The sequence below is a fragment of the Callorhinchus milii genome, unplaced genomic scaffold (genome assembly GCF_018977255.1).
Source record: "Callorhinchus milii isolate IMCB2004 unplaced genomic scaffold, IMCB_Cmil_1.0 Scaffold1, whole genome shotgun sequence".
Classification (NCBI taxonomy): domain Eukaryota; kingdom Metazoa; phylum Chordata; class Chondrichthyes; order Chimaeriformes; family Callorhinchidae; genus Callorhinchus; species Callorhinchus milii.
In genome coordinates, this window is record NW_024704742.1 from 98,137,428 (window position 1) to 98,164,453 (window position 27,026).

General features: G+C 40.6%; 1 protein-coding gene across 1 annotated transcript; it reads right to left on the reverse strand.

Annotated features, from left to right (window-relative positions):
* Window positions 1-653: 653 nt before the first annotated feature.
* Window positions 654-23,906, reverse strand: rorb (RAR-related orphan receptor B). The gene is given in 10 exon segments (XM_007899372.2): window positions 654-809; window positions 2,039-2,151; window positions 2,623-2,733; window positions 3,181-3,288; window positions 3,985-4,117; window positions 4,821-4,942; window positions 10,725-11,141; window positions 13,098-13,239; window positions 18,980-19,065; window positions 23,867-23,906. Coding segments are annotated over 10 exon segments (1,428 nt in total).
* Between the last annotated feature and the right edge of the window lie 3,120 nt (window positions 23,907-27,026).

Genomic DNA, 27,026 nt, shown 5'->3' on the forward strand with positions numbered 1-27,026 from the left:
ATTTACATTTATAGGAGTCCTCAAGCAACAAATCCCTAAAACACCTCTTTACATATAATATCCTAGTGTCCACACTCAATTTCTGAACAATCCAGACAAGGCTTTTCTTTATACTGTAACCTATTCTCTCCGATACCCTTTTCCCAACATATATTATTGTACTTATACATATATTGGAAATGTCAATTCTTTATAAACACCTAAAAATTGCAAGACATGTAAAACTAACAAAAATAAAACAGAAAAAAAAACATAGAAATAGTTAAGCCTACTAGGCCCAAATTCTTTTAAATTATCTCCAAGCCACGAACAGAAGGAATAATACTGTGAAATCACGGTTCTGTTCTAGTTTATATGTACATTTACCACATTACCAGCATCCGATTGCTAAAACGTACCCCCAAAACAGATAAAAGTATAACGTCTTAACTTTTGTACAGTTCTGCCCAGTTCCGCAAAGCCCCCCCACCCCACCCCTGGTCAGGTGCAGTATTTACATTCTTAATCTGTAACGGTGAAAAAGAATCTATTAAGTGCAGGACATTCCTAGTGTTGCAGTAGTGATTTTTTTTAAGTCTTGAATTTGCACTTTCTTGCATTTGTCTGAAGAGTGCGCTTTACTGAGAGGTGGCTTGGTGCACCTGCCATAGCCGTCACTTGGGGATAGTGGAAGAGTCCGGGTTAAAGAGCTCCTTGTACAGCGGAGGGAACAGACTGTTGGCTGTCTCCGGGTGCAAGAGTTTGAACGCCTGCAGTTTGTGAGTGTGCAGGTTGCAAAGTGCAGTTAATGTTGGTAACCTGGAGATCAGCTGGAAAAGAGAATGAAACAAATGCTTTACTATACTTTTCTCTGAAGCAGACTTGTTAAAAAATAACGATAATCCTTGAAGTTCATGTAGCGCCTTTTCACATTGAAAAGTGCAGTTTTTTACCTGACAACTAGCCATGAAGTGAATGATCAATCTTCTCTAGTGCATTTACCCTCTGGAAATTCTTGCTTCATTCCCTTTTTGCCCATCTCTATCTTCAGATCACACCTAAAGACTTTCCCCATCGACTGTGCCTATGGTTACCTCCTCTTTCTTTCTGGCCATTGTTAAACGCCTCAAGAAGGGGTAAATGCTATATAAAAGCAAGTTGTTGTTGGGTAAGACACCAGGAGAAAACTCTCTTATAGTGCCATAGGATCTTTAACAAACACCTGAACAGGCAGGTGAGATGGGACATGTCATACAGATAAATGGGACATGTTTTAAACCTCTTTGTGGCGCTGGTGTAAAGTATGACAGTGAATCTGGGCTGAAAAAAGATGAGCACAAAGTCCAACATGGAGCCCTAACATGACAATCAAACGATCAGAAGATTGGTTTGGTTGAAGATACCTCTTTGTCTCATTTGATCTCATCATCCTGAAATACCCTCCCCACCCCACAAAGATTTTACTAACCCTTTTCCTAATCTTGCAAATTTAGACCTCAATAATATATCATTGCTGTACTCTTTCTTATTTAACTTGCTTTTGTCCCTTGGCTTTACCACCCCATAAAACAACAACTTGCACTTATATAGCGCCCTCTATGAAGGGTAGTCCTTAACAGTGGTGGAGCCTGAGTGTACCAGAGCTTCGTGGTGTAGTGGCTGAAAGTGTGGCCTCTGATGGTGGGGCGGAGGGTGTGAGGGACGAGCAGGAGGCTGGTGCCAGTTGAGCTGAGGCTCCATGGAATGGATTGGGTGTGAGGAGGTCGGAGAGCCAGGGAGTTGCCAGAGCAGTGAATTGGTTTGAACATGAGTGTGAGGATGATGAAGTCGATCCGTTTGGTGATGGGGAGCCACTGGGGAGCCTGACCAGAACTGGTGACATATGAGTACAACGTTTGGTCTGGGTCAGTATGAGGTGGCAGAGTTCTGAATGAGCTGGATCATTCGAATAGTGGGAATAGTGAATAGAAAATGCCACAACATTGCTTCCAACATCCTTTTCACGGCTCTGTACTGTATTTGGCACCACTGATTACCCATCAGGAAGTCTGAAGCTCACCTTTGCTAATGCGTCGTCGTCCAGGTGGTTTTTCTGAATCACATGCTGTAGTGCAAAATAAACCTTTTCCTGTAGCTTCTGAACCTTTCTTGGTTCCATCAACCATGGTCGATCTGAAGAATAAAAGAGTACAGAGGAGGTGCCACATTAGGACATCAGTGACTTTCTCTTTGAAAGATGAGGAAAAGGAGAGCTAGCAAACTGCTGCATTGCAGCAATTATTTCCTCTCACTAAGAAGAGAGTTTGGAGCGTACTTGTGCAGGCCACTGATAATAATAATAATCCTTGCATTTGATGTAATGCTTTTCACGTCTTCTAGACATCTCAAAGCGCTTCACAGAATATACTGTAAAGTGAATTGACCGTATATTTGTGGCAAAACGCGGCAGCCAATTACCCACAGCAGTGTCCCACAAACAGTCATGGATTGAAGTGACCAATTTCTTTTTTTTAAGGATTATTATTAGGCGTGTGGAGTAAGGAAACTTGCCCAAGGTTTCACCCTGCCAGGAATCGAACCCAGGTCTCTCGCTTGCAAGGCGAGAGCTCTAACCACTGAGATACAGGACTCCACTAAACTCACCTGGAGAAATTAGTACAGCTGCTGAAAATAAAGCGATCTCCTCTTCGGTCAGCTGCAGCGCACACAAACTCTTTGCGAAGTCAAAGGCGGCGCTCACAAGGTCATCACAACCTTCAAGAGAAATTAACATCCAGACTCAACATCAACATACCAGCACCTACAGCAAAAGGTGTACAGCATTTGTTGCTCCCATGAACAGCTCTGACTGCCTTCTTCTACTGCATTTACAGTAATACTTTACAGACATTATTGCCAAACATGGAAAGAAAGAACATGCAATTTTATAGTTCCTTATCAAGTCAAAAAAACCTTCCAGGTACTGACTGCTTTTGTGTCAAGAGTGGCAAGTCATTTTTATGCACAGCAAAGTCCCAAAAATAGCTTTGAGGTGAATGACCAATCGATCTGGAGGATTTTGGGCCAATACATCAGGAGAATTCTATTCTCTTTTTTATCCTCTGGAAATTCTTGCCTCATTGTTCTATTCTCATTACACGCTGATCTAGATGACACATTAGAACAGTTTGAAACACTGTCATTGTGAAGGTCTTGTCTTACCGAGTGCTTTAAATGTTTGCATTCCTCCATATTTTCCTTCAAAAAGCACTGTGTTATTCAGTGGGTTAAAGGCACGGCACATTCTGACCAAGACCACCTCCAAACAACCTGCAATACAAAAAACAGCTCAGGAGTGAGGCGAAATGCAGACATTTAATATTAATAATAATACTTGCATTTGATATAGCGACTTTCACATCAGGTGGGTCTCAAAACCTTCACAGTATTTACTGTATAGTGTAGTAAATTTGAACAGGCAGACAAGACCTCAGTTTAACTCTTATCCAAAGGAATCCACCTCCAACAGTGTAATTTGCAACTTGGATTCCTTATCAGGCAGAAGCACTGTAAATTAAGAAGTACTGTAAATTAATCATTTTGATAGCTGAAGCTAAAAGTTTTAAATTCAAAAGGCTGCAACAAGATTAGACATAGATTAGACAGAGCATCTTGATGCAGTGATGAGGGGATGGGTAGAGTTGGTGTCCTGGAGGGATGATATTGGCTGGGACTTCTTCATCCAGACCAATCTTGTGATCTGAAGCAAAGCTATTGAATTGCTACATCTTGGTGAAGTTAAAAAAAAAACCCGGTCAAGTATCTGTTGGAGAATCATATGTTTTGCTTCCCCCAGGAAAAGGATCAGGTGGGGTGATGTTCAGGATGGGGTAGGCTTTGTGAGGTCTATGAGGAAACATCTTGATGGTCTGAATGGCCTTTTCCTGATTCATGCTACATTATGTTCTTAAACCCCAGCAACGAAAAATCACCTACATTGCACATTGCTACCACAGGATATCTTACCTGATTTGAGAAGGAGAATTTGATCATTCTGACACAAGTCCATGAACCCCGTGATGCGTTTGGCAAATTCAACTACATACTGAATCGCATGTGTGATCTGGATCGCACACTGCTGCCATATGACTTCTCTCGCCTTTTCAAGAATAAAAAGAAGAAACAGACAATGAAGAGAAACAAGAAACAAAAGTCTAGCGCTACAGGCACATCTCTGAAAGAACACTGAAGCATGCGTCAGATGTCCATTTAAATTACCCTTCATTTTGGCAGCTAATTCCTGCATCTGTAATCATTCAAGTTATTTTGCAACACAAATTGAAGCATGTTGAGGTTAAGGATGACTTCCCCTCTCCCCTCTCATCTCTTGCTCAATGATATAGAGTTGGTTAATCCGTTCTAGAACGCTGTCCCAACGCTGATGATTGATATTTAAATGCAACAGAAGAGGATAATAATAATAGTCCTTACATTGATACAGTGCCTCATCATGTCAAAGAGAAATCACAAAGCGCTTCACAGGATTTTACTGTGAAGCATAGTGACTGTGTATGTATAGACAATTGCAGGATACTGACTAAATTAAGTCAGCTTTCTCTTCTGCACCCAAATTCTGTCTCTTTGAAAAGGATTGCAGATCTCAGTAGGCTGGGAGCCTGAAAATCCATGATCAAGCCACAACAGTCCTACAGTCAACAATCTGAAGGAAGTTGAGAATGCGTGTGGGTTGGGGAAGGGGATACAAAGTCATATTACCTATCGAACAGTAAGAAATGATTTGTGTTTTATTACCAAATGCCACAAATATCGGCTCATAAATATCTTCTGAATGTCAGAGTTACCTTGTTTTGGTAAATTTTAATTTCTTCATATGTATGCGTCTGCCATGCCAGCTGCTGAAGTTCCTCCATGGTGTACTGGCACGTCTCCAAGTGGGACTTTATAATATTCTGCGCAATACGATCTGAGAATCACAGATATAAAATACAAGAAAGAAGTCAATTAGCCAGCCTTGGACTTGCACACCGAAAATCTGGCACCATGACAGCTGGAAGAGTTGCACTTAACATTCATCCTATTCCTTCTATGTGCTTTTAAATATGAGCACTTCAAGGTCATGTTATATAATTACTACACTGAATGAAACAATATGAAAATAAAACAGAGATGGGCTCTGGTCTGTTGTTACTGCTAGGATCAGGATGCCTTTTCTATAGTGCGCTCAGATCATAGAAATATCATACAGAAGATGGCCATTTGACCTATTATGTCTGTGCTGGTCCTCGTTCCCCCAATGAAACTATGCTCTGTAATCTCATTCCATCTGTACTTTCCCCAAACCTTTAATATCACTTTTGCTGAAATGTTAATCCAATTCACAGTCAATCCACTTTACAGTATATCCTGTGAAGCATTTTGAAACATCTTAATGATGTGATAAGGTGCTATATCAAATGCAAGGATTATTATTATTAAGAATTCCTTTTTAAATGCTGCCATCAGTTCAGATATCTTAGTTTCAGTGTTTCCGCTTTCACAACATGCTTTTGTATTCATCTACTGCACAAACCATTATATTCAATTGAGAATTTGTAAGCACTGAATAAAGTAAGGTCTGATTGAACATCTTTGATGCAATATTACGGCTGTCCTATTGTCAGCTTAATTACCAACTTGCCACTCGGCAGGTACTGGCCTGCTTCACGTCCCCGCTCTTCCTGCCCACCCATCGGCAGTTGAATTTTAAGCCTATCTTCCCCTACTCTCTGGAACTCCATCCTGAAGTCTCTTTGCTTCGCCCTTCCTTCACCTCCTTCAAGGTTCGTCTCAAAAACCTTCCTCTTTGACCACGCCTTCAATCATCTTCTCCCCTTCCCCACCCCCTTGACCCCCACCTCTTCCAAATCCAAACCCCATCTTGGGTCCAACCATGGGAGGTCCTCCCGATGGGAAAGGTGCTATATAAATGCAATTTGTTGTTGTAATATTACCAGAAAATAGTCATATCAACCAGCTGCCTAGCACCAAGAGGTTNAAAAAAATTACGGTTCCACAGTACATTTTCACCGCTAAGAATATCTTGCCTCAAGTCTTGAATCACAGGATCTGAAATACTGCCTATGGATAAATCCTTTGTCTGCCTTTGACAGATGAACGAGTGAGCATTGTCAATGTTCAAGCATCCCACTGCAGTTCAGCCAAAATAATTATTACCTACTTCTGGAACCACTATTCATATTAAGGATTAATTGTTCTACACAAAAAGAGAGAAAAAAGAACATTTTCATGATTACACAAAACTCAGTAGCCAGTCAATTATTTGATGCTACCGTGATAGCAAATTATTATTTTTCCTTGATCTATTCTTATTTCATTGTTAATAAGAACTGGAGCAGAAATAGACAGGGTTCAGATCATGTAGCAATGGAAAATGAACAAGAAGGCGGTGTGTTATCTCATTTGTTAAAGCCATGAAGAGCTTCAACCCACACACACACAGTTTCTGCTTGCCCTGCTGAGATTTTAATGCCTTCATTCATAAAGATTATTTCATCCTCCACTGTGTCTCCCACTATATATATCAAAGTTGTCATGTAACAATATGTCATGAGCCCTCTTAGCTCATCTTATCGTTTAAGTGCATGCTCAAGACTTTGTTTATTAACTTCATATGTGTCTAATCCCCTTAGAATCAGGAATCCTTTTTGAAGGACTACCCATAGGATAGCAACCTATTCCACAATTTAACTAGTTGAACTATTAACTGACGACTTGTTTAGTAATACTGTGAAGTACTTGTGGAGTCCTGTAGCTCAGTGGTTAGAGTATTTGCGTTGCAAGTGAGAGACCTGAGTTCAATTCCAGGCAGGGCGAAACCTTGGGCAAGTTTCCTTACTCCACACTCCTAATAATAATCCCTCCAAAAAACAAAACAATAATAAATTGGTCAATTTGAATCCACGACTGTCTGTGGGACATTGCTGTGCGCAATTGGCTGCCGCGTTCGCCCACAAATATACAGTCAATTCACTTTACTGTATATTCTGCGAAGCACTTTGGGATGTCTAGAAGACGTGGAAAGCGCTATATCAAATGCAAGGATTATTATTATTACAAGGTGTTTCAATCCCTCCACAATCTCACCTCACCCTACAACAACAACTTCAACAATTTGCATTTAATTTATATAGCGCCCTTCACGCAGGGTAACATCCCAGAGCGCTTCACAGTGGTGGAGTCTGACAACGAACCAGGGGGAGAGGTAGGGGGTGCTTTCAGCCATTCTGCCATCTGGAATTCCACCCCAGAGTCCCTACAACTTTCTCTTTCAAGACATGTCTCAAAACATATCTCCTTGCACTTTTGGTTTTTCCTAAACCTTTTCCCTCTCCACCATGCTTGGCTCCCATCCCCAGCTCAGGCGCCCATGCAGTACTGTGAAGTGTTTTGAGACATCCTCCCAAACAGGAAAGGCTGTACGGTAGTAAACTGTAATGTAATCTTAACTTCTATTTGGCTTCCTTACTATATAATGTTTGAATTCACCCAACTTCACATGAAGATATTTGTGGTCAAAAAGCAATTAGCTCTGAGCTGAGGTCTGTGTGTTTATGTGTGTGGTGGTGGGAGAGGTGGAGGGGCAGTGAGAGTGGGAGGTTGGGGAGAAGTGAGAATGTGGGGGAGTGGGGGGGTGCAGAGTGAGAGGGGGAGGGGAATATTTCTAGCAGTGGCCAATCAGTTTTCAACAGGTTCAATAATGGGAGTTCACTCAACACCATAATTGTGTTGATAATTAACATTGTCGTTAACACCGGTGCTAATTTAGGAATACTGCAATCTTTATCCTATTCATCCAGAGAGGATAGTGAAATTAAACAGAGTGCAATTTTACTTTTTTATAGTACCTTGGTGCATCAAAATGTCTTAGAGCTTCAAAAGCAATTACTGGCAAGTGTAATGACTACCTGGGTAGATAGATCAAACAAACATGCCCAACAATTCCCCAGATAAGATTGGTGATTCACTTCATGGCTGTTGGTGAGATTTTGCTGTGTGCAAATTGACTGCCACGTTTGGCTACAAAAGTATACAGTCACTATATTACAGTAAATCCTGTGAAGTACTTTGAGATGCCTTCATGACGTGAAAAGTGTTATATCAAATGAAAGGAATTTATTAAATTTATTTATTTAAAATCAATTAATTCAACTAGAAACACAGGAACACTAGGAGGCCACTCAGCCCATCAATTCAACTGACAACATATTCTGATAGTGACATACCACTGTCAGGTCAGCATATTATGATAGTGAAATTTAGGAATATGGGACATTGTTTATTGTTACTCCACTGATATACAATCTGAACTCATCATAAAGAATGCAAAATAAATAGTTGCAGTACGTAGATGCCATTGAGATGCCTGCACTGAAGGAAACCGATAACTTCTGCATTTAATCAGGACAAATGGTTTATTTCAAGGTATCAATTCTTTGCCTGGGGAAAGATAGCATGAGATTGTCAGGAAATGTGCAGCCAATAATGGAAGTCAGTAACAGCTGACGTGAAAGACGGAATCACTTAGCATGATTGCCAAAGTTGCCTATTCAATAAATGGGATGGCTCCATAGTGATTGTGGATTAACCAAATAAATAGAATCTAAACGAGTGATGCAGTACTCTATAAATTATCTGAAAGGGAGGAAATTACATTATTTACTGGAGCAAACGTGTTTCACAATTAGGTGCATCCAGTGGATTTTGCTGGCTACATTTTAACGAAAATCCCCCACCTGTGTAACTTGAGTACATTTCACGGTAGATATTACTGTCTCCATGCCACATTGGAATCTCCAGTACACCTGCAGTGTATCATTGTGTCATTCATTCTTTGCTTAAGCATATAGGACACTTCTGACACAAGTACAGGTAACACCATTGTTGTGGGATCCACTCAGCGGCAACATGATAGCAGACTCAGGCAAGTGCCAGGAAGAAGTACCCGAAGTTCAACAAAGACAAGTCCAGTTCAGTGTGAGCAAACTCACCCTCAAAGGAACCTGGGGCAGAGATAAGGGTGCTAATCCTGACAGCAAGAAATATCAGGGCAGTAATTGACTTGCATAGATCCACCACAAGAAGGACTACTTGGAATGTAAAATTACCCAGAATGTTACCTAACATCCGGATCAGCTCCTCTAAAGATGCTGGTAGATAAAAAGCGCACACACCTCCTGGTCACAGAATACATGAGCAAGAATAACCCCAGCAAGATTTGTACAGTTTATCACAAGGATCATCATTCAGGTTTTGTGATCCTAAATAGGTTATAAAGATCAAGGAAAATGTGCATTAATTTGTCTTAAAAAATTATTGGTCCTGAAAAATGTAGTCTGCAAAGCAGTAGTCAATGTATCTCACTCTATAAAAGATATAGAGCACAGATGTGCCACAAAAGAGAAGGAAACACTTGCAATGAGATTTCCTGTGAGCATTTCCAGGAGTGCAGTAGAAGTACAATTATTCATAAGCATTTGGCTGCTATGTTGAAGGAGTCACTTGATGATGGACTATTGAAATTGCTAACATTGCAGAAATGTGACCTTCATGTGATATACACTGCTGAAAACGCATGTACACAGCTGACGTCTTGTCACAAGTCCCTAGTAAAGAGTGATGATGAAGTAATAACAGCACTGGTGTCCAAACAAAGACAACAGCAGATCAGACAGGAGACTGCTGAGGACACATACAAGTAGATTTTCCAAGGGACTCTATTAAATAGATGACACAAGCAAAAACAGTCCTTTTTTGAAAAAAAATGTGAAGTACTTTAAATACAGAAATAATGTCCTGGAGGTGGGTGCAGCGGTGGTGGTCGGGGAGTGGGGGTGTCAATAATACTGTACAGTCTTTCATCAACAGTAATAAGCTTCATAGCTTCAACCAAATATATTCCAACTCTCACTCTGCACCTGATGATGGATGAGCTCTGAAGTTGGATCAATTCAGCTTTATCTCAACTGCAACCAGTGCAGATGCAATTGAGACTTTGAACAATCTAAACTTCAAACCCAGCGAAACAACGAACTTCAATTTCTCAATCTGAAGTTTGACTTTAGTCAGTCATCAGGCAAACATTATCCATATTCTCATTCCTATCCTCACACCCTGCATCAGCCAGACTCACCCTGCACCAATGCAGTTCTATGTCCATCCACTGGACAAGGTTCCAGCTCATTTCCTAAGACTCTGATTGAACAAAAAACAAGAAATTTCAAAATAACTTAATCTCAGCTGAAAAGAATCTCGAATGCTGCAGAGTTGAACATTTCCAATTTAACCATCCATTTAATCCAAAATAAGTTTGTCTCGAGTGAAGTTGACCAGTGAATCCTAGTTTGGGATACTAATACGTGTGATTGATGAGTTCAGCCACCGTTAAGCGCTTCAAGGCATTACACAGCATGAAGGGTGCTGTTGTTGTTATACTTGGTCGTAATTTTGAAGCTTTTTTTCAGGTCTCTAAAAAACAACCAAAAATGTGCTTCAAAATTAAGACAATAGTTTAGAATTTGCCAAATTTAGAATTGTTAAAATAATAGAATAAGTCCAGACTGAGGAGAAATTATCTCCTCCCTCCCCAGGAGCTAACAAAAATATAGTATTGCATTGCTTGTCCCTCCATCATATGGTTTTGTTTTAATAACAAGGCTTATTTTGGTTTTACATGTTGCTGTACCTACCTATTTCAGTCATTGTTACTCCAGGAGCCAGCTGACCGTTTGTGATAGAGCTATATGTAAACAGGTTTGGTACAGGTGTGAGTTCATAAATAGGCTCTTGCTTGATCTGCTTGATCCCAGTCATATCTATGCCAGACTGATCCGGTGACGGCTGGGCTGAGTCCACACTGTAATATCCATTCGCTCCATCGGACTGTACTTTTGGCAGATCGATCACATGTCCGTTTGAGTAAGTGCCCCCGATTTCGTTATTCAGGTCACTCAAGCCATTACTGATGCTGTTGGTGTAGACGCGAGCGAGAGCCTCCGCCTCGCCACTCTGTAGCTGCCGCTGCTCCTGCAGTCTCTGTTGGTGCTTCTGGACCTCGGCGTACAGACTGTCACGCTGTTTTTTGGACATTCTCCCAAATTTTACAGCTGCGGACAAAACAGTGCAAGACCGATTTACTGAGCAGGCAAACAACGCTGGGAATTGAAACAAAACCATCTGCCGAATCTGCAACCTTTACCTCGATGTATCACAGCACAGAATCTATAGGAATTGTGACTTTAACACTAAGAAAAGTAATCATGCATTGTGATAACTATTGATGTTGAAATGAATACAATTTAGTGGAATTCTTCTTCATTGTTGCTAAAAAAATCTGGCTTTTCTTTTTCCTCCAATATTCCCCCCCACCCACCCCCCAAAGGTATCTGATATTTTTTTCTCAACTGTTCTTTAAAGCAACATCTGTGCTTTGACCCGTTCAGCTTTCCCCCATCTCCTCATCTGGCACTAATTCTCCCCTTGGACCACTGAGACCCTTTCTATGCTTTCATCATGTTAAGACTCGTTTATGTCAAATCTCTGCTCACTGAACTTCCCAATTCTTCCATCTACAAACTGCCGACCATTCATATCTCTGCAGCTCATCTCCTCTCCATTACTAGGCTCTGCATACCTGTCACCTCCACACTTCCAACGGCTTCCCCAACTTCTCCCTCTACAGGCTGCAGATCATGCAGAACTCTGCAGCTCATGTCCTCTCCCGCACTAGGCTCCATGACCCTATCATCCCCATCCTCGCCCAACTCCACTGGCTTTCCATCACACAGAGGATACAGTTCAAGATCCTGGTCCTCATGGTCAAAGCCCTCCACGGTCTCACTCCCCCCTATCTCTGCAAGCTCCTAACCCCCTACCAACCTGCTTGCTCCCTCCCCTCAGCGGGCTCCAGCCTGCTTCATGTCCCCCGCCTTGCTCATCCCACTACTGGCGGGCGGGCCTTCTGCCACTCTGCCCCCACCCTCTGGAACTCCATCCCGCAGTCGCTCCGCCTCGCCCCCTCCCTTGCCACCTTCAAAACCCATCTCAAGACCCTAGTCTTTGACTGTGCTTTCGATCTCCCTGCTTCCCCCCCTGCCCTTCACCCTCCCAACCCCGACCCTCAGCTTGATACGTAACTGTCTGTCTAGCGCCTTGGGACGTCCTCCCAATGTGAAAGGTGAACAATAACAACAAAATATAATCTTGTTGTTCCCATTCCCAGAGGATTAAGTTCAGAATCCTCCTCACTTTTAAATCCCCCCACGTCTTGCCCCACCCCACATCTATGACCTTCTTAATCCCTAGCAAACCGCCCACTCCCTCTGCTTAACTGGCACTGGCCTGCTTTATGCTCCCCGCCCTGTCCGGCCCACCATTGGCAGTCAGGTCTTCAGCCTTTCTGCCCCCACTCTTTGAAATGCCATCCCTTCCTTTTGGGCTTATAAATTACTGCAATAGGAATTTAAAGAGTTAAAAAATAATGTTAGCAAATGTTGTTTCTGATCTGCTCTGTACAGTGAGTTCTGGTCTCCAGGTCGTCTCCAACCTCACTTGCTGTGCCCTAGCCATGTGCAAAGTAGGACGTGGTGTTGCTGGGAACCAAATGACCATTTATCGTGAGAGCGGCCGAATACAGAAAGCATGTATGCATGTGAATGCAATGTCGTCCACTCTTCAACTGAGTTATAACCAAATTTACACTATGAAGAAACATGTTATAATGTGGCTTCACTGTAATACATACGCTCACAAATTAGAGAAATGCCGAATCCCACAACAGATAACACAAGTTATCATAAGTCTGATAACCCAAGTCTGTTGGCAAAGTAGCCCTCCCCTCTCCCCTCTCCCAATTAATACATTAAACATTTAAGACTTTACCTATAGAATTTCACATCCATTCTGCCTCAGCACAACATCTCTGTTTCTTATTCTTTCATTTGTGTCCTCACAAAGATAGAAAGATAGAGATCCGCGTCACTTAATGCAGTATTCCCGTGAGGACATCAGTCGTTCTCTGGCGAGAGGACATTTCTTTACATTCGAATGGGTTGAATTCTTACCATCACGAGACATTCCAAGAGCGAGACACTTCTGCAGGCGACAGTGCTGGCAGCGATTACGATTAGTCCGATCGATTAAACAATTTCTTTGTCGAGGACAGGAGTAAGCGGCATTGTTCTGTTGACTCCTCCTAAAGAACCCCTGACAAAAAGCAACAAATCATAGATTATTTTGCTTTCGGATATTAATATTAGTTGGTAAATGTGGTCTTTGAAATCCGTAATTTGCAACTTGGGTTTTTGTGACATACATCCAATTGCAGCCACATTTAAAATTCCTGGAGTAGCTCCTAGCTCTCAAAGTAACTCCTGCTCTCTCCACACCTTTAAAGCCCGCTTTGATACCTATCTTTTCGACTGCACTTTTGGTCACTCTCTCACCTCCCACCCCCCAGTTTAGGCTGTGTAAAGCATTCTGAGGGTCTCTCAACATATAAATGTAAATTGTTGTTGGTTTCTCCTGGCTCCTGGAGCAAAAATGACTGAAATAAACAGGGACGGCAATGATTAATACCAATGTGCATCTTGTTAAAACAGTACCAAATGTTGGAGGTGACGTATGTCTAGTTACCGTCAGGAGTTGTTATTTGCCAATACCATATTTTTGACCCCATTGTGGAAACCATCAGTGATCTCCTTTGGGGTTAAATTCTCTTTGAAATAAAAACAAATAGACTTTAACGTGAAACAAGCATCCCTTTTATAATCCTTACATTTGATTTAGCGACTTTTTTTCCATTCTTATTTAACGACACAATGGGCGATTGCCAAATCATCTGTAAATGGACCAACCAGGAATTTGTGAGCTGAAAGTTGATAAATGTCTCATGCACTTTGTCTCCTTTCACAAACTGCCTTGAAGGGTGCTATATAAATGCAAGTTGTTGTTTTGCTACTCTGATAGCAAGTCGCAAGGTCTAATTAATTTTTTTATTCATTATACAAATATTTTGTGAATATTGCAACATGAAAACCTGTTTTGATAAAATAATATGTATTATCAGCAAAATAGATGCCTGCCTGCACTAAAAACAGAGTGATCTACGTTTATCAACAACTTCATCATGTCAGCCTGGCTCAGTTGTTAGGACTCTTACCTCTAAGTCATAAAGTTGTGGGTTCAAGACCCACATAAGGACTTTGAACTCACATAATCTAGGTTGACATTGCACACAGTGTGCTGCATGTGTTTTAGGTATCAGCCTTCGGATGAGATGGTCAACCAAGTTTCCGTCTGCCTGTATTGGTTGATACTAAAGATCCCATGGCACTATTCAAAAACAGGTTCTCCAGTTGTCCTGACCAACAATCCCCCAAATAAAATTGTTTACTCACTTTGTAGCAAATTGTCAGCTGTGTTTGCCTACAAAATACACATTAGCTACACTTCACATTAAATCCTGTGAAATGTTTTGAGATGTTCTCTTGACGTGAAAGGTGCTTTGTCAAATGTAAGGAATATTATTACTTGACATCAAGGAAAAGATATGAAGGACAGGAGGATGTCATTCACAGCTGATAATTTTAGACTGCAAAACCCATGGGCGATAGAAGCTACAAATATGTTGTATTCTTTGTGCATTGATTAATGGAAAACAAAACTGGTATCAGACGTGTTCATGCTGAAGAACAAGCCGACTTTCAAACAGACATCTGGCTGCTGGAATTCAACATCTATACCTAAACATACTGAGAATTGTCAGCACTTTCACTGGATCAAACAAATCTTTGTAAGCCTATTTTTAGAGTTGATGTAAGTAGTTCAGGTGATAAAGGAGATTGTGATACACAAAACTGAGTTAGACACTGATGACAGGACACAACAACACTTGGTATTGAAGGAGAGAAACGATTAAGCAGAAAAATGATCAAAATGGAAACAAAGTTGATTGAAACTCTGGATGGGGCTGGTTGGTGAAGTAATTGGTCAGAAAAAGTGATCTGAGGCAAAAGAAAATAAGCTGCTTGATTAAAAGATGCCTTAAGATGATTACAGCTTAGTTAAAGCTGTAAGCATTTCAAGCAGGTAGCCTGCAAACACACATATTGAAAAGAGTAGTTCCATAGTAATCCTTGCATTTATATAATACCATTCACTTTGGGGTGCATGTCTCAAAGCGCTTCACAGAATCTCACTGTAAAGTGTAATGACTGTGAATTTAGTAGGAGAACATAGAAACCAATACGTTACAGCAATATCTTACAATCAGCGAATGAATTTTATCTGGGGGATTGTTGGCTAGATCACTGGGAGAAACTCTCTTCTCAGTTTTAGTTTTGAAGGAAAGGATTCCTTTCACTAATGCAAGATTTATTTTCCTTTGTATTTTGCAGGTGTAAAATAAACCTAACTTTAAATCCAAATCATCCAAATGTATTGCATCCAAATTTTAGTCTTGAAAAGATTTCAATTGTTTCCTTTGAGAAGTTACGTTCTGATTGTGGTGACAGCTGAAATTGCTTTTCCTGTGGGTTCTCTGATTCAATGTACATAGGGAACTGGTTGGTAGACTGTTAAGCAGTTATACAACAAGAACTGGCCATGAAATTGCTGTGTACAATAGTTTGCTGGACTTAAGCATAAGCTCTCACCCTGTGCAAGAGGAACAAGCTGCTTTTTACTGGGTTAATTGTTGTCCCACGTTGAGACTTTGAACTCAACATACTCCAGGCTGACCCTCCAATACAGTACTGGGGGTGCACTGCATTGTGGAGATGAAGTCCTTTGGATGAGACAATACCACTAGCTCCCGTCTGTTTGTATAGGTGGGTGCTAAAAGATCCCATCGTCCTAAGTTAGTTTCTCCCAGTTTCCTGGCTAAAAATCTCCCAAATAAAATTGATCATTCACTTTATGGCTTTTTGTGGGACATTACTGTGTGCAAAATTGGCTGCCACATTTTCCTATAAAATGCAATCACTACATTTTACAGTGGATCCTGTGAAGTGCTTTGAGATGTCCTCCTGATGTGAAAGGGGCTATATATCTGGATGTAATAGAGAGGGACTTCAATTTATGAAACAAAAAAAGCTCACTTTGAAATGTAACCAAGTGTTTGAGCAAGAAAAGTGCAAATAATTCAATTTGGTCTGTCTAGTGGAATAAACAGCCAAGAAAGATGTCCAGCAAGCACCCCAGTGGCAGTGCTCATGCTGCCCCTGATTCAGCATTGCCTGTGAAGACATCAGAGAGAGCCTTTGACTGAGGCGGTTTCAGAGGCTCACTCATCTATCGACATTGCCGCTGAGGAAGGGTGCGGCCTGCTTTAAAGAATAGCACAATAGGTTAGTAAAAGAAACCTCAGTATCCAAAGGGCCAAAGCTGAGGACTAAGACAAATATCCTGATATCTGTAATCAGATATGCCTGTGCACAAAAGAGTAATCTAAAAGATTGCCAATAATGATTCGAAATAAACACTTTAATTTTACTCAATCTGGGATAAAGAAATAGCTAACACCATAAACACTGACTGAATCAGTTATGTCTATTATAGAGACACTTTGCTAGATGCAGCCTCATACATTGTGGCAGTAAATTTGAGGCATGAGAGACGTGATTTTTATTCCCTCTAAATCGGAGAAGGTTGATTTTATCTGGATCCTCTTCCTAATTCCTTGAATAAATATGAAAACAAATGTCCGATTGTTTGAAACTACTTTGAAACAAATAGTACATATATTAATTCATCCCCTGGTCCCTTCCCTTGCCTCCTTCAAGGCCGGTCTCAAGACCCTTCTCTTTGATCATGTCTTTGGTCGCCCTCCCACCTCGCTGCCTTCCCTCACCCCGACACCACCCCTCCCAACAACAACAACAGGATTTCATTTATAGAGCGCCTTTCATGTCGGGAAGACGTCCCAAGGCGTTGGACAGTTGGGTCAGGACCCGAGCAGGGGGCAAATGGTCAGGGTGAGGGGAGGGAAGGGAGGGAGCGAGGAGGGGGTAGAGAGTCGAGAGGGGAGCTGAAGGCACGGTCAAAGAGAAAAGTCTTGAGACTGGCCTTGAAGGAGGAAAGGGAGGAAGCAAGGCGAAGGCACTGGGTGATGGAGTTCCAGAGCCCATGCTCGGGCCCCGACACCTGACTGTTCAGCGCTTTGGGACATCCTCCCGACGTGAAAGTCGATCTATAAATGTAATTTTGTTGCTGTTGTTGTTTGTAGCTTTCACATCCTCACAGACAGGATAACTGGAAAGGGACTATTTTCTGTCTATTTTGTTGACAATTTGGGAATCTTAATTCACCAATAAACTGGGTGGTTTAGAACGTGGTGTCAGTATAAATTGAAAAACGTCAAGTTAAGGAACTATGATAATACAGTCACGATCACTGACACAAAGGGAAATATCTGGAGACAATCGGGAAGATAACTCAGACAATGCTGAAATGTGGATTAAATGTTCATGTTTATCACATGTACATGTGAAAGAGGACCTCTCAAAACTGAGTAATCTAAAAGATTGCCAATAATAATTTGAAATAAACACATTAATTTTACTGAATCTGGGATAGAAAGAAATAGCTAAACACCACAAACACTGACTGAATTAGTTTGGTCTATTACAGAGACACTTTACTAGATGCACCTCATACATTGTGCCAGTAAATTCAAAACTGATCTTAGAGTGAACAATGTAAACATAGGGTTATGGCCAGTCCATAACACAGATCTCTTTACATTGAGGGACCTGACAGGTTCCTACTACTTTTTAAGTGGAATCTGAGCCAGTCCTTGGTATCAAAAAAGATTCAGAAACATTGCTCAGAGCCAAAGCAATGAAGAAATGAAAAAGAGGATAGCAATTAAAATGAGGCATTTAACAACACACAAGAGGTTCCGTGCAGTATTCTCAGGTGTTTGCCATGTTCAGTGCAAAAGGGATCCTGAATATTAAAGTCATTAGACAATCTGAGCGAAGGTGTTAGATGTACGTCTATTATTTGGCGATCAAGAAGAATGGCTAATGAGAGAGTCCTTGGGTTAGCAAAAGAAAAGAGAGAAGTTAGGAGGCTGATCATAATGAGAAAAACAGAATGATGTGGGCACACTGTACGTGAATTAACAGTCGATAATTAAAGCCCGCTGTGGGAACCCCTGCTACTTCAGCACAATGATAGTACCTGAAGTTGGTTGTCTTTGGAACTGCCACACTAAGAGCACACTGTTTAAGCACTGGTTCATGGGCTAAAAACTTATCTCAATCTGCTGTTGTTCTCAATGGTGGTGGCTATGAAGAAGGGTTATGGCTTATAATTTATGGATCACAGCTTTCAAACGTTGATATTATCATAAAGAACCAAATAAAGTGTACATGTTGTATTATTGATGTGGCTATCCCATGTGATTACAACTTTAGAAATAATTACAACTTGAGAAGATCAGCAAATACATTGATCTACAAATTGAATGTGGATGAATGTGGCAATATAAGACAAACATAATCATCAGTGCCACTGGGACTGTTAATAAGACTATTCAGAAATGGCTTGACAAAATATAAAGCATCAGCTTCCTGCAAAAACTATCTATTTTATGCAGTTCAAACATATTAAGAAAAGTAAGATTCATTCATATGTAATGTGACAGTGCTATTGTTCTGACTGATTCATCACTGAAAACTACTTAGCAACTACCTCTAACAGAGTGATTTAAACTGTAATAACATAATAATAATATTCCTTTCATTTGATCTGATGCCCATAAAGTCAAACACTTAAAGTGCTTCACAGAAATTGCTGTTAATTGCACCGAGTTTAGTACTCGCACATTTGGTCACATTCGATGCAATGAATAGTGAACGTACAGCTAAACTGATCTCAATGTCAGTGGCTGTCAGTGAGACAAATTATTATTAACTCACAGTAAAAATGTCTTGCTTACCTTACAACCTTCACAAGTGATGACTCCATAATGGATTCCAGAGGACTTATCACCGCAAATCTTGCAAGGTATCACTTCAATTTGTGCTGGGGACAAAAATATAATGCTGTCAGCAAAATTGCATGAGTGAGTGGCAGATGCAGAAGACAGTAACTGCATAAATGTTTACTATTATTAAGTGGACTAAGATAAGCAAACTGAAATATGTAAAATAGACTGAAAAGGTCTGAAATACCTCCACACCTTTTCTTTTATGAATCTGTTCAGGTATTAAACAATCCAACAGAATTGTTTGGTGTGTGAGATCATTTGGCTGCCCTAAAGACTGTTATTTCATGCGGGTCCATCCAAAAGCCAGGATTCACACACTTGAACAACAGCTTCCAGCAACTGGGATCATTTAAAGATTAAGGATCCACCTGTGGGTATGGACTAATGGACTGAACAGTAAATTTTACCACTGAAGGGCAGTTTCAGTTTGTTGTTTTATTATAGTTTTTTTCTACACTACTCCAGACCACTTCACTTGTGCTCACAATATTCTTTTGAGACTATTTTTATACATTCATTTTTCTTTCATCTTCTTCCATTATTTTCCTCTTTTCCCGAAGGTTATGTGGATGTCAGTCAGCCTGTAATGATGTACCCATTTCATTTTCAGATCTGAGCCTGGACAGTGAGTGCTGGAAAGGCTATTCCACCATAATAGATGGTCTAGATGAAGAAGGCGCTTCTGCCCATCCAATCTCATCCTTCCAGAACACCCACCATCACTGTATTAAGCTGCTTTTTAAATTAGTGTTTTGGTTTCTACCACCTTTCCTGATAATCTGCTCACAGCCTAACATTGCTCCACCCTCTAGGAGACAGCAGCCAAGGATACTCATCATGTGTGAAAATGTAGACAGATAGCAATGCCCTCCCTGTCTGTAGAGCAATGACCCCTCATAAGCCACCCTACACAAGCTTTGTTTTAACAAAGAAGTTACTTAAATTTACAAACTGTCTCTGTTGTCTCTGGATGTGATTCCACAAGTGTCTGTATAGAGGATGTCTTAAAGCGCTTTACAGGCTTACATTATACATTGCAAGTGTAGTGATTGTGTAATTTGTAGGCAAATGAGAAATTGAAAAAATTCCCAGGAATGGGAAATTTACTTTCAGATATACCAAGATAGCAAAACAAGAAGGTTTAGGGTTGGATTGGGCAATTTCAGGATAGAAACCAAAATGTATTTCTTTGCACAGAGGGTAATTAGTGACTGGAATGGGTTATCAGGAAAGATGGTTGAGGTCTAAATGCTGCACTCACTTAAGGAACTGTTTGATGCTATAATGTAAGGATGGTAGGGTGGGTATTCTTGAAGATCAAATGGGCAAAGGGGCCTCCTTCATCTAAACCATCAATCATCTAGTGATACACAAGGGAGCAAGAGTATAATTGTTTCACTGGGCCCTATGAAAGCAGCCACTCTCATATGGCCCAGTGAAGCTTCATTTTGCTGATAATCATAACACATGGGCATCTCCACTGGAAATCTGCATTGCCAACATCTGTTCACAGCCTCACATCTCTCCCCCCTCTAGGAGAGAACAGCCAAGGGTGGCTACTCATCATGTGTGAAAATGTGGGCAGACAGCAATGCCCTGCCTCTCTGTAGACAATGACCCCTCATGCGACAAGTGGCTGAAACCATCTTTTCTGATGGTGTAAATGACATCTGCTCTTTGGTATTGCCCATTTGCTGTTCATAATGACTGACATGCGCCATAATTGGGAGGGGAAAGATTACAGTGGATGTGATGTGATAATTATCACCGGCAATAATCATCACATCACAAACTGCATTTGTTGTTGTCATACCCGGAATCTGTGCAAAGTCCATAACAGAAACAAAGCATCACTAGATTCCTCTCAACAAACAGGGGAGCTGGTAGGACATTGTCAAGATTAATGGAATCTGCCACGCAACAAAAAGGTTATCGGTCACCGAGAATGGCTGAACATTGTCTCAGCTGAAAAAAAATTGTAAAACACTTTTTTTTATAGAAAAAATAATGCAGTGATTTATAATTATACATTCATAAAAGAAGCCCACATTCACTTGGAAATTGCGAGTCACTCTATGTAGCTGTGTGCTGGCTGTACGACAGAGGATATACAAAGAGTAGATCAGCCTTAAGAGGGTTTGGTATGAAGTGCACTAGTATCTGGGACAGTTACACAAAAACAGCTCTGAGCACTGAATGCTCAGGAACCAAACACGGTTTAAAGTCTTAAACAATCCTCCAGGGGTTCTGGGATGTTTTAAATGGAGACAGATACTTGGAAAGTAAGGGTGTTAAGGCAGGCAAATGTGATAGAAAGATCTGCTATGATATAACATAATAGAGGAACAGGCTCGAGAGGCTAAATGGCGTTCTCCTGTTGTTATGCTCCTTTCAGTTTTCTGAGTAAGCAGCAGGTTTCAGGCCTAGCTCCATGGGTCAGGCTGAGATGAGGAACGCAGTCTAGGTAGGTCAGTGACCATATGCAGTCACTTGTTCTGGGAACATTATAATTGTGTTTTTCGTTACTCAGAGCATAATTAATGCTGGAACAGGTTGTAATGAAGAATGATGGAGGCCAGGACACAAGACTCATTTAAAAAGCAGGGTGGACATTCTGGAGGGATGAGATCAGTTGGGACAAAGGGCCTTCTTAATCCAAACCAATCTTGTGATTTTGACTGGTATTGGTGAAGAGCACATTGAATTCCACTAGGTGGCACAGCATGCTTACGTACTCTCAATCACATTGCTTCTCAAAAAGTTATTTAATAGAAACATGACTGTGCTTTACAAAATAGATCACAAGAGAGGTTTAGATGAAAGAAGCTCTTTGGTCCATCTGATTTCATTCTACCATTCTTCCATCACAGAATCAAGCTTTTTTTAAAATGCCCTGATCTACTTTTTCTAGTTACTCTGTGCAGTTGTTAATGACACTCTGGGTTAAGAAATATTTCCTGGTGTCTGTCTGAAATCGCCTTTGCTACCCTAAATCCGTGCCCTCTGTTTCTGCTGTTTTGGTGCATTTGAAAATACTGTTCTGGGTTTGTTTTGTCAGTCCCATTTAAAATATAATACAGTTTGCTACATTGGATTGAAAATGTGGTATTCACCACCTGAATCTGGTAAATTGGAATGACCTTCAAGAAGGCTTTGTTTTGGATCGGAACTGCCATGGATCGTCATGATGTATTTCATGTTACCGTCAGGAATCAAAACAGTGATTCAGAATTTCTGTTTAGTAAATACTGCATTTCCAAACCCACTGATACAATTTTAAAAAAGATATTGAGCAGATTGTAACTTGAATGATTTGTAATCAAATCGAATTTGTGTCAACACATACTTAATATCTGTTGCAGATACACATTGCATTTGTTCATAATTATAGATCTGCATGTGTATAAAGAAGATGGTGCTTACTGCTCCGATCGTCTATTATACTCAACACAAGTGTTGTATTATGTAAATTATTTTAAGCCTTTCTGAAAGGTCAAGCAAGGAAATTGAATTAACTTGTTTTAGATGGAAGTAAACGTTTGGGGTCCAGTTACTGCTTGCTGCTTGGGATAGTCACATTTCTATATTGGGTCACTGTTGGGAAAATCCTCCTTACACTATCAAAGTTGTTAAGTACTAAACACAATTTCTTGTCCTTTTGTGTCTTGGGAAAGGTACTGTCTTTATGAAGTAGTGTCCAGCAAAGCTTTTTGTGCTTGTTTGGGGTTATGAGAGAGGGTTCGGAAAAATCTTTGGTTATTTTCATCCCGATGGCGATCATACGATGAGTTTAAACACAATTTATCCAATCTCATCTCCATGTTGACAGTGCCCTTCAAAACATATGCCACAGAGACAAGTGCTACAAGCAAAGGTACAGATTTTGACATTTGGTGACCAATAAGAAAAGTTTGCAAGCAGTGTTTAAACCTTGTGGACAAGGCATTGTTTCTTTCTTGGATCACAAACACACCTCAGGAAAGTATCAGCTAAAATCTTGAGTCAGGTTTTGCTGAGACTGCACACTTTCCGTAAATAGATTAGAATCTAATCCTAAATGCTATCATGGATATGCTATCCATTCTACGTCAGAACGCATCTTAGCTCCCACATCATCATCCCACATGTAAAGCTGGAAATTCCACCTGGTTTAAGCCCACAAGACCAGTTTGTCTAACAATTTCTGCTCACATAAAATTCTGAAACATTTTTAAAATCAGTTTAAATTTGAAAGCCAGTTTTTAGTTTTTCTTAAAAGGAACCGGCTTACAAAATAAGACTGCATTTAAGAATTTTCCACAATTCTTCACCATCTCAAATTTTAAGACAAAATCATATATTACACATTAAGATTACAGAGTCTCTTTACACTGTCACCTTATGTTTGATATTGTTCATTTCAAGAAACATTAGAGCAGGCTCTCAAGGCAGCATGCAGCAAAAGAATGGTGAAACCATATGAAAATTAGCAGTTCTCATCTCTGACTGTATTATCAATGGTAAAACATTGTCGTAGTTTGTAAATAGAACCATGTAAAACAATATACTGCACAATCCCCAATTCATAGTATCCAACTAGTTCAGCATCATCATAGAGCTCTACCTGCCTCAACACATGGAGCAGTATATCATTTAATATAATGCATTGTGAAACATTCTTAAAATCAGTTTACATTTGAAAGCCAATCCTTAAAAGGAACTGGCTTCCAAAATAAGACTGCATTTAAGAATTTTGCACAATTCTGCACCATCTCAAATTTTAGTTACTGCAGCTCTTATTTACTGCAATACAAGTACTTTAAGATCCTTTGATACAAAACAATGCCCTCTACTTACCAATAACTTCAGTTTTCATTTTCTATTGACTTTGACACATTCTATCTTTAGGAACAGTAGGGTACTGTGACTGTCCCCCCCAACAGCCAATAATGATCCTGCTACAGCTACAGTACAGTAATAGCATTAAGAAGGAAGAATTATTGAAGAAATGGACTGTACCATTCATAAATTATAGATACAGGGGTGTCTTTTATCTTCAACACATGGTCAGTGAACTTCTTCCCTTATCCTGGTCTGGTTCCAACAAAGGTCGGCTTTGTCAGACAATGCAAGTACGTTGAACAGAATTTTTACCCCCACCGAGTTTCAGACCTCACTGGGCATGAAACTGCCTCTGAGCTTTTTCAGCTGCTTGTATGAAAGCCACGTACAGGCATTTAATCTGCAGCATCTGCACAATTACAGTCCAGGTGAAAAGGTTCCTTATCTATTTAAAGTTCCACTGGCCATCCACTCAACGTCAGCGCTGTGCAATTTTATCAAATTTCGAAACAGAATCACAATAATGTGGTGCTGATTGACAAAATTATCTTATCTTCATCTTCCCATCTACTAAAAATAATTCAATCTTTCAAGATTGTGTGTGTCAACCTGGCTCAGTTGGTAGCACTGTTACCTTTGAGTCAGAGGATTGTAGGTTCAAGCCCCACATCAGGTCTTGGAATTCACATAGTTTTGGCCAGCACTAATGCAGTGCTGGGAGTCTGCTGCATTGTTAGAAGTGCTGTTATTCAGATGAGACATTATACCAAGGCCCCATCTACCTGTTCAGTCGGAGTATACTGTTCAGTGGAGCGATTGTATTTCTGGGTGAGCGCAGCTGCTAATTTGTCACATAGAGTCAAGAAGTCAATGAGCACTTTTTTTCTGGGGTATTGTTGGCCAGACAGGACACCAGGAGGAACAATGCGGCACACCCCCAGCACTGCATTGGAGTGAACCCAAAATCTCTGACTCGGAGGCAATAGTGAGCCAGGGTGAGAATAATGATAATTATACACATATACAGATTCTGCAAGGTATGTCCAAACAGGTTTCCGCATGTTCAGTTCAGCGATATAAATCCTAAACTGTAGATCTTACTGAACTCTTCTATATATAAACTCATCCAAAAAAGCATCTTTAAAAAATGACTTATAACAACAACAAAATTACATTTATAGAGCGCCTTTCACATCAGGCAGACATCCCAAGGCACTGGAAACTCACAAACCGTGACTCACTCATACTCGATTCGTATTATGTTAAATAGTATCTCATAACGTTTCACTTAGATCCACAGCCAGTGGAAACAGAACCGGACTGACTGGAGGACATGGCTCATCTAACTCCAAAATATTTTGCTTCTTCTGACTTCACAGGAGCCAAATATTCTGGCTTAGGTGAGTGCACTCTTGCCTCTGAGTCAGAAGATTATGAGTTCAAGTCCTACGTCTGGACTTGAACTCATATAGTCTTAAGCTGCCACTCCAGAAACAGTGCTGGGGATGTGCTGCAATGTTGCAGGTGCCGTCCTTTGGATGAAACGTTATCCGAGGTCCCGTCTGTCTGTTCAGGTGAACGTTAAAGATCCCAAAGCACTATTCGAAAAGAAAAGGGAGTTTCTTCCAGTGTCCTGGCCAATAATCTCCCAAAATAAATTTGGTTCCACCAACCGCCATGAAGTGGAGGACCAATTTAATTTGGGATTTGTGGCACAGGACCCCTTTTCATGAAAAGTCCTCAAAAGTGATAAGTTGTAGACTTTCCTGCGATGATATTCTCGGGCGAATAATATCTTGTTCATGCAGACGTTCCAAAAGGAAATGGAATGAAGCGATCGAAAAGTTAATTGACAGATTTACATTAAATAACAGTGAAATACAAGCTTACATGGAAATACCCCAAGAGCCCACTGTGTTTTGAAGTTGCTATTCCTGGCTGATTTCCATTTCCCAAGATTCCCTTTGAGCACGCATGGTACATTTTTAAGCAGGAACTCTTGTAGATGGCCCTGGAAGTAGCTTTCTTTTATCGTTCTGCCAAACAGATGGGATGCTGCTCGCAGATCAAATGCTTTGTTATTTCTTTTGTTGACTTCAGTCAGCCCCCTCGAGAAGCAGCAAGACAATTCACTTTGAAAACTCTTTCAGTGAAGCTTCTGCTGGATGCATCTGCTGAACCGTACAGGAAATGGAATGATATTCTGCAAAAAATCGCAACCAATTTTGGGCAGAGCGCAGTTACTTCGGGGGCTTGAACAGTGCATGTCATTAAGGAGACAAGCGATGTGCCTTTGATGTCTTCTGCTAAATACAGATGATTATATCTCTCTCCACCAACAATTTAGCTTTTGAACCATGAGTGACTTCCATAGAAAATTTGGGTGCATAATTCTCTTCCTATTTTAAGTCAACGAGAATGGTGTTCAAAGCCACAAGACTGTTTTAGTATAGTCTGTATGAGACATTGTACAATGTATTCACTTTCTATATGTTACCTTGCTGATGTGCCACCTCTGTGATCATACATTATGCAACCGAGCAGAGCTACAATGCTCACACACACACACACATATACACGCACACACATACACGGTACTTCAAAGCACACCCTCCAGAGCTGATCTTGCATTTTCAATTTATTTTTCGAAAAAATAATTTTATTTTTCGACCCCCAGGGAAGTCAGACACATATCTCCGGTAAAATTCCACAGAATAAGATGCACACCAGCTTTCTTATTCCCCGAATGTCAGTGAATTATAAGAACATCAATGTGGACTGAGGCAATGGTAACTCAAGCCCAATCCCTGATCATGTCGAGTTTACCGTTATAATAATAATAATCCTTGCATTTGATATAGTGCCTTATCACGTCTTTGAGCCATATCAAAGCGCTTCACAGAATATACTGTAAAGTGAATTGACTGTATATTTTGTGGGCGAAACGCTCTGTACATCTCATCAAAATACTACTAATAATAATCCTCATACTGCACAACACTATGGACATCACTTGATGTAACCTTAGGGCAAGGATTATTATTATTATTATTAAAACTGCCTGCTCCCTTGGCTCAATGGGCATGGACCTGTTGCTTGTCCCCCAATCCCTCCGCGCCACCATCAGTGCCCGAGCCTTCAGTCTCTATGGAATTTCCTGCCTCAATCCCTTTAC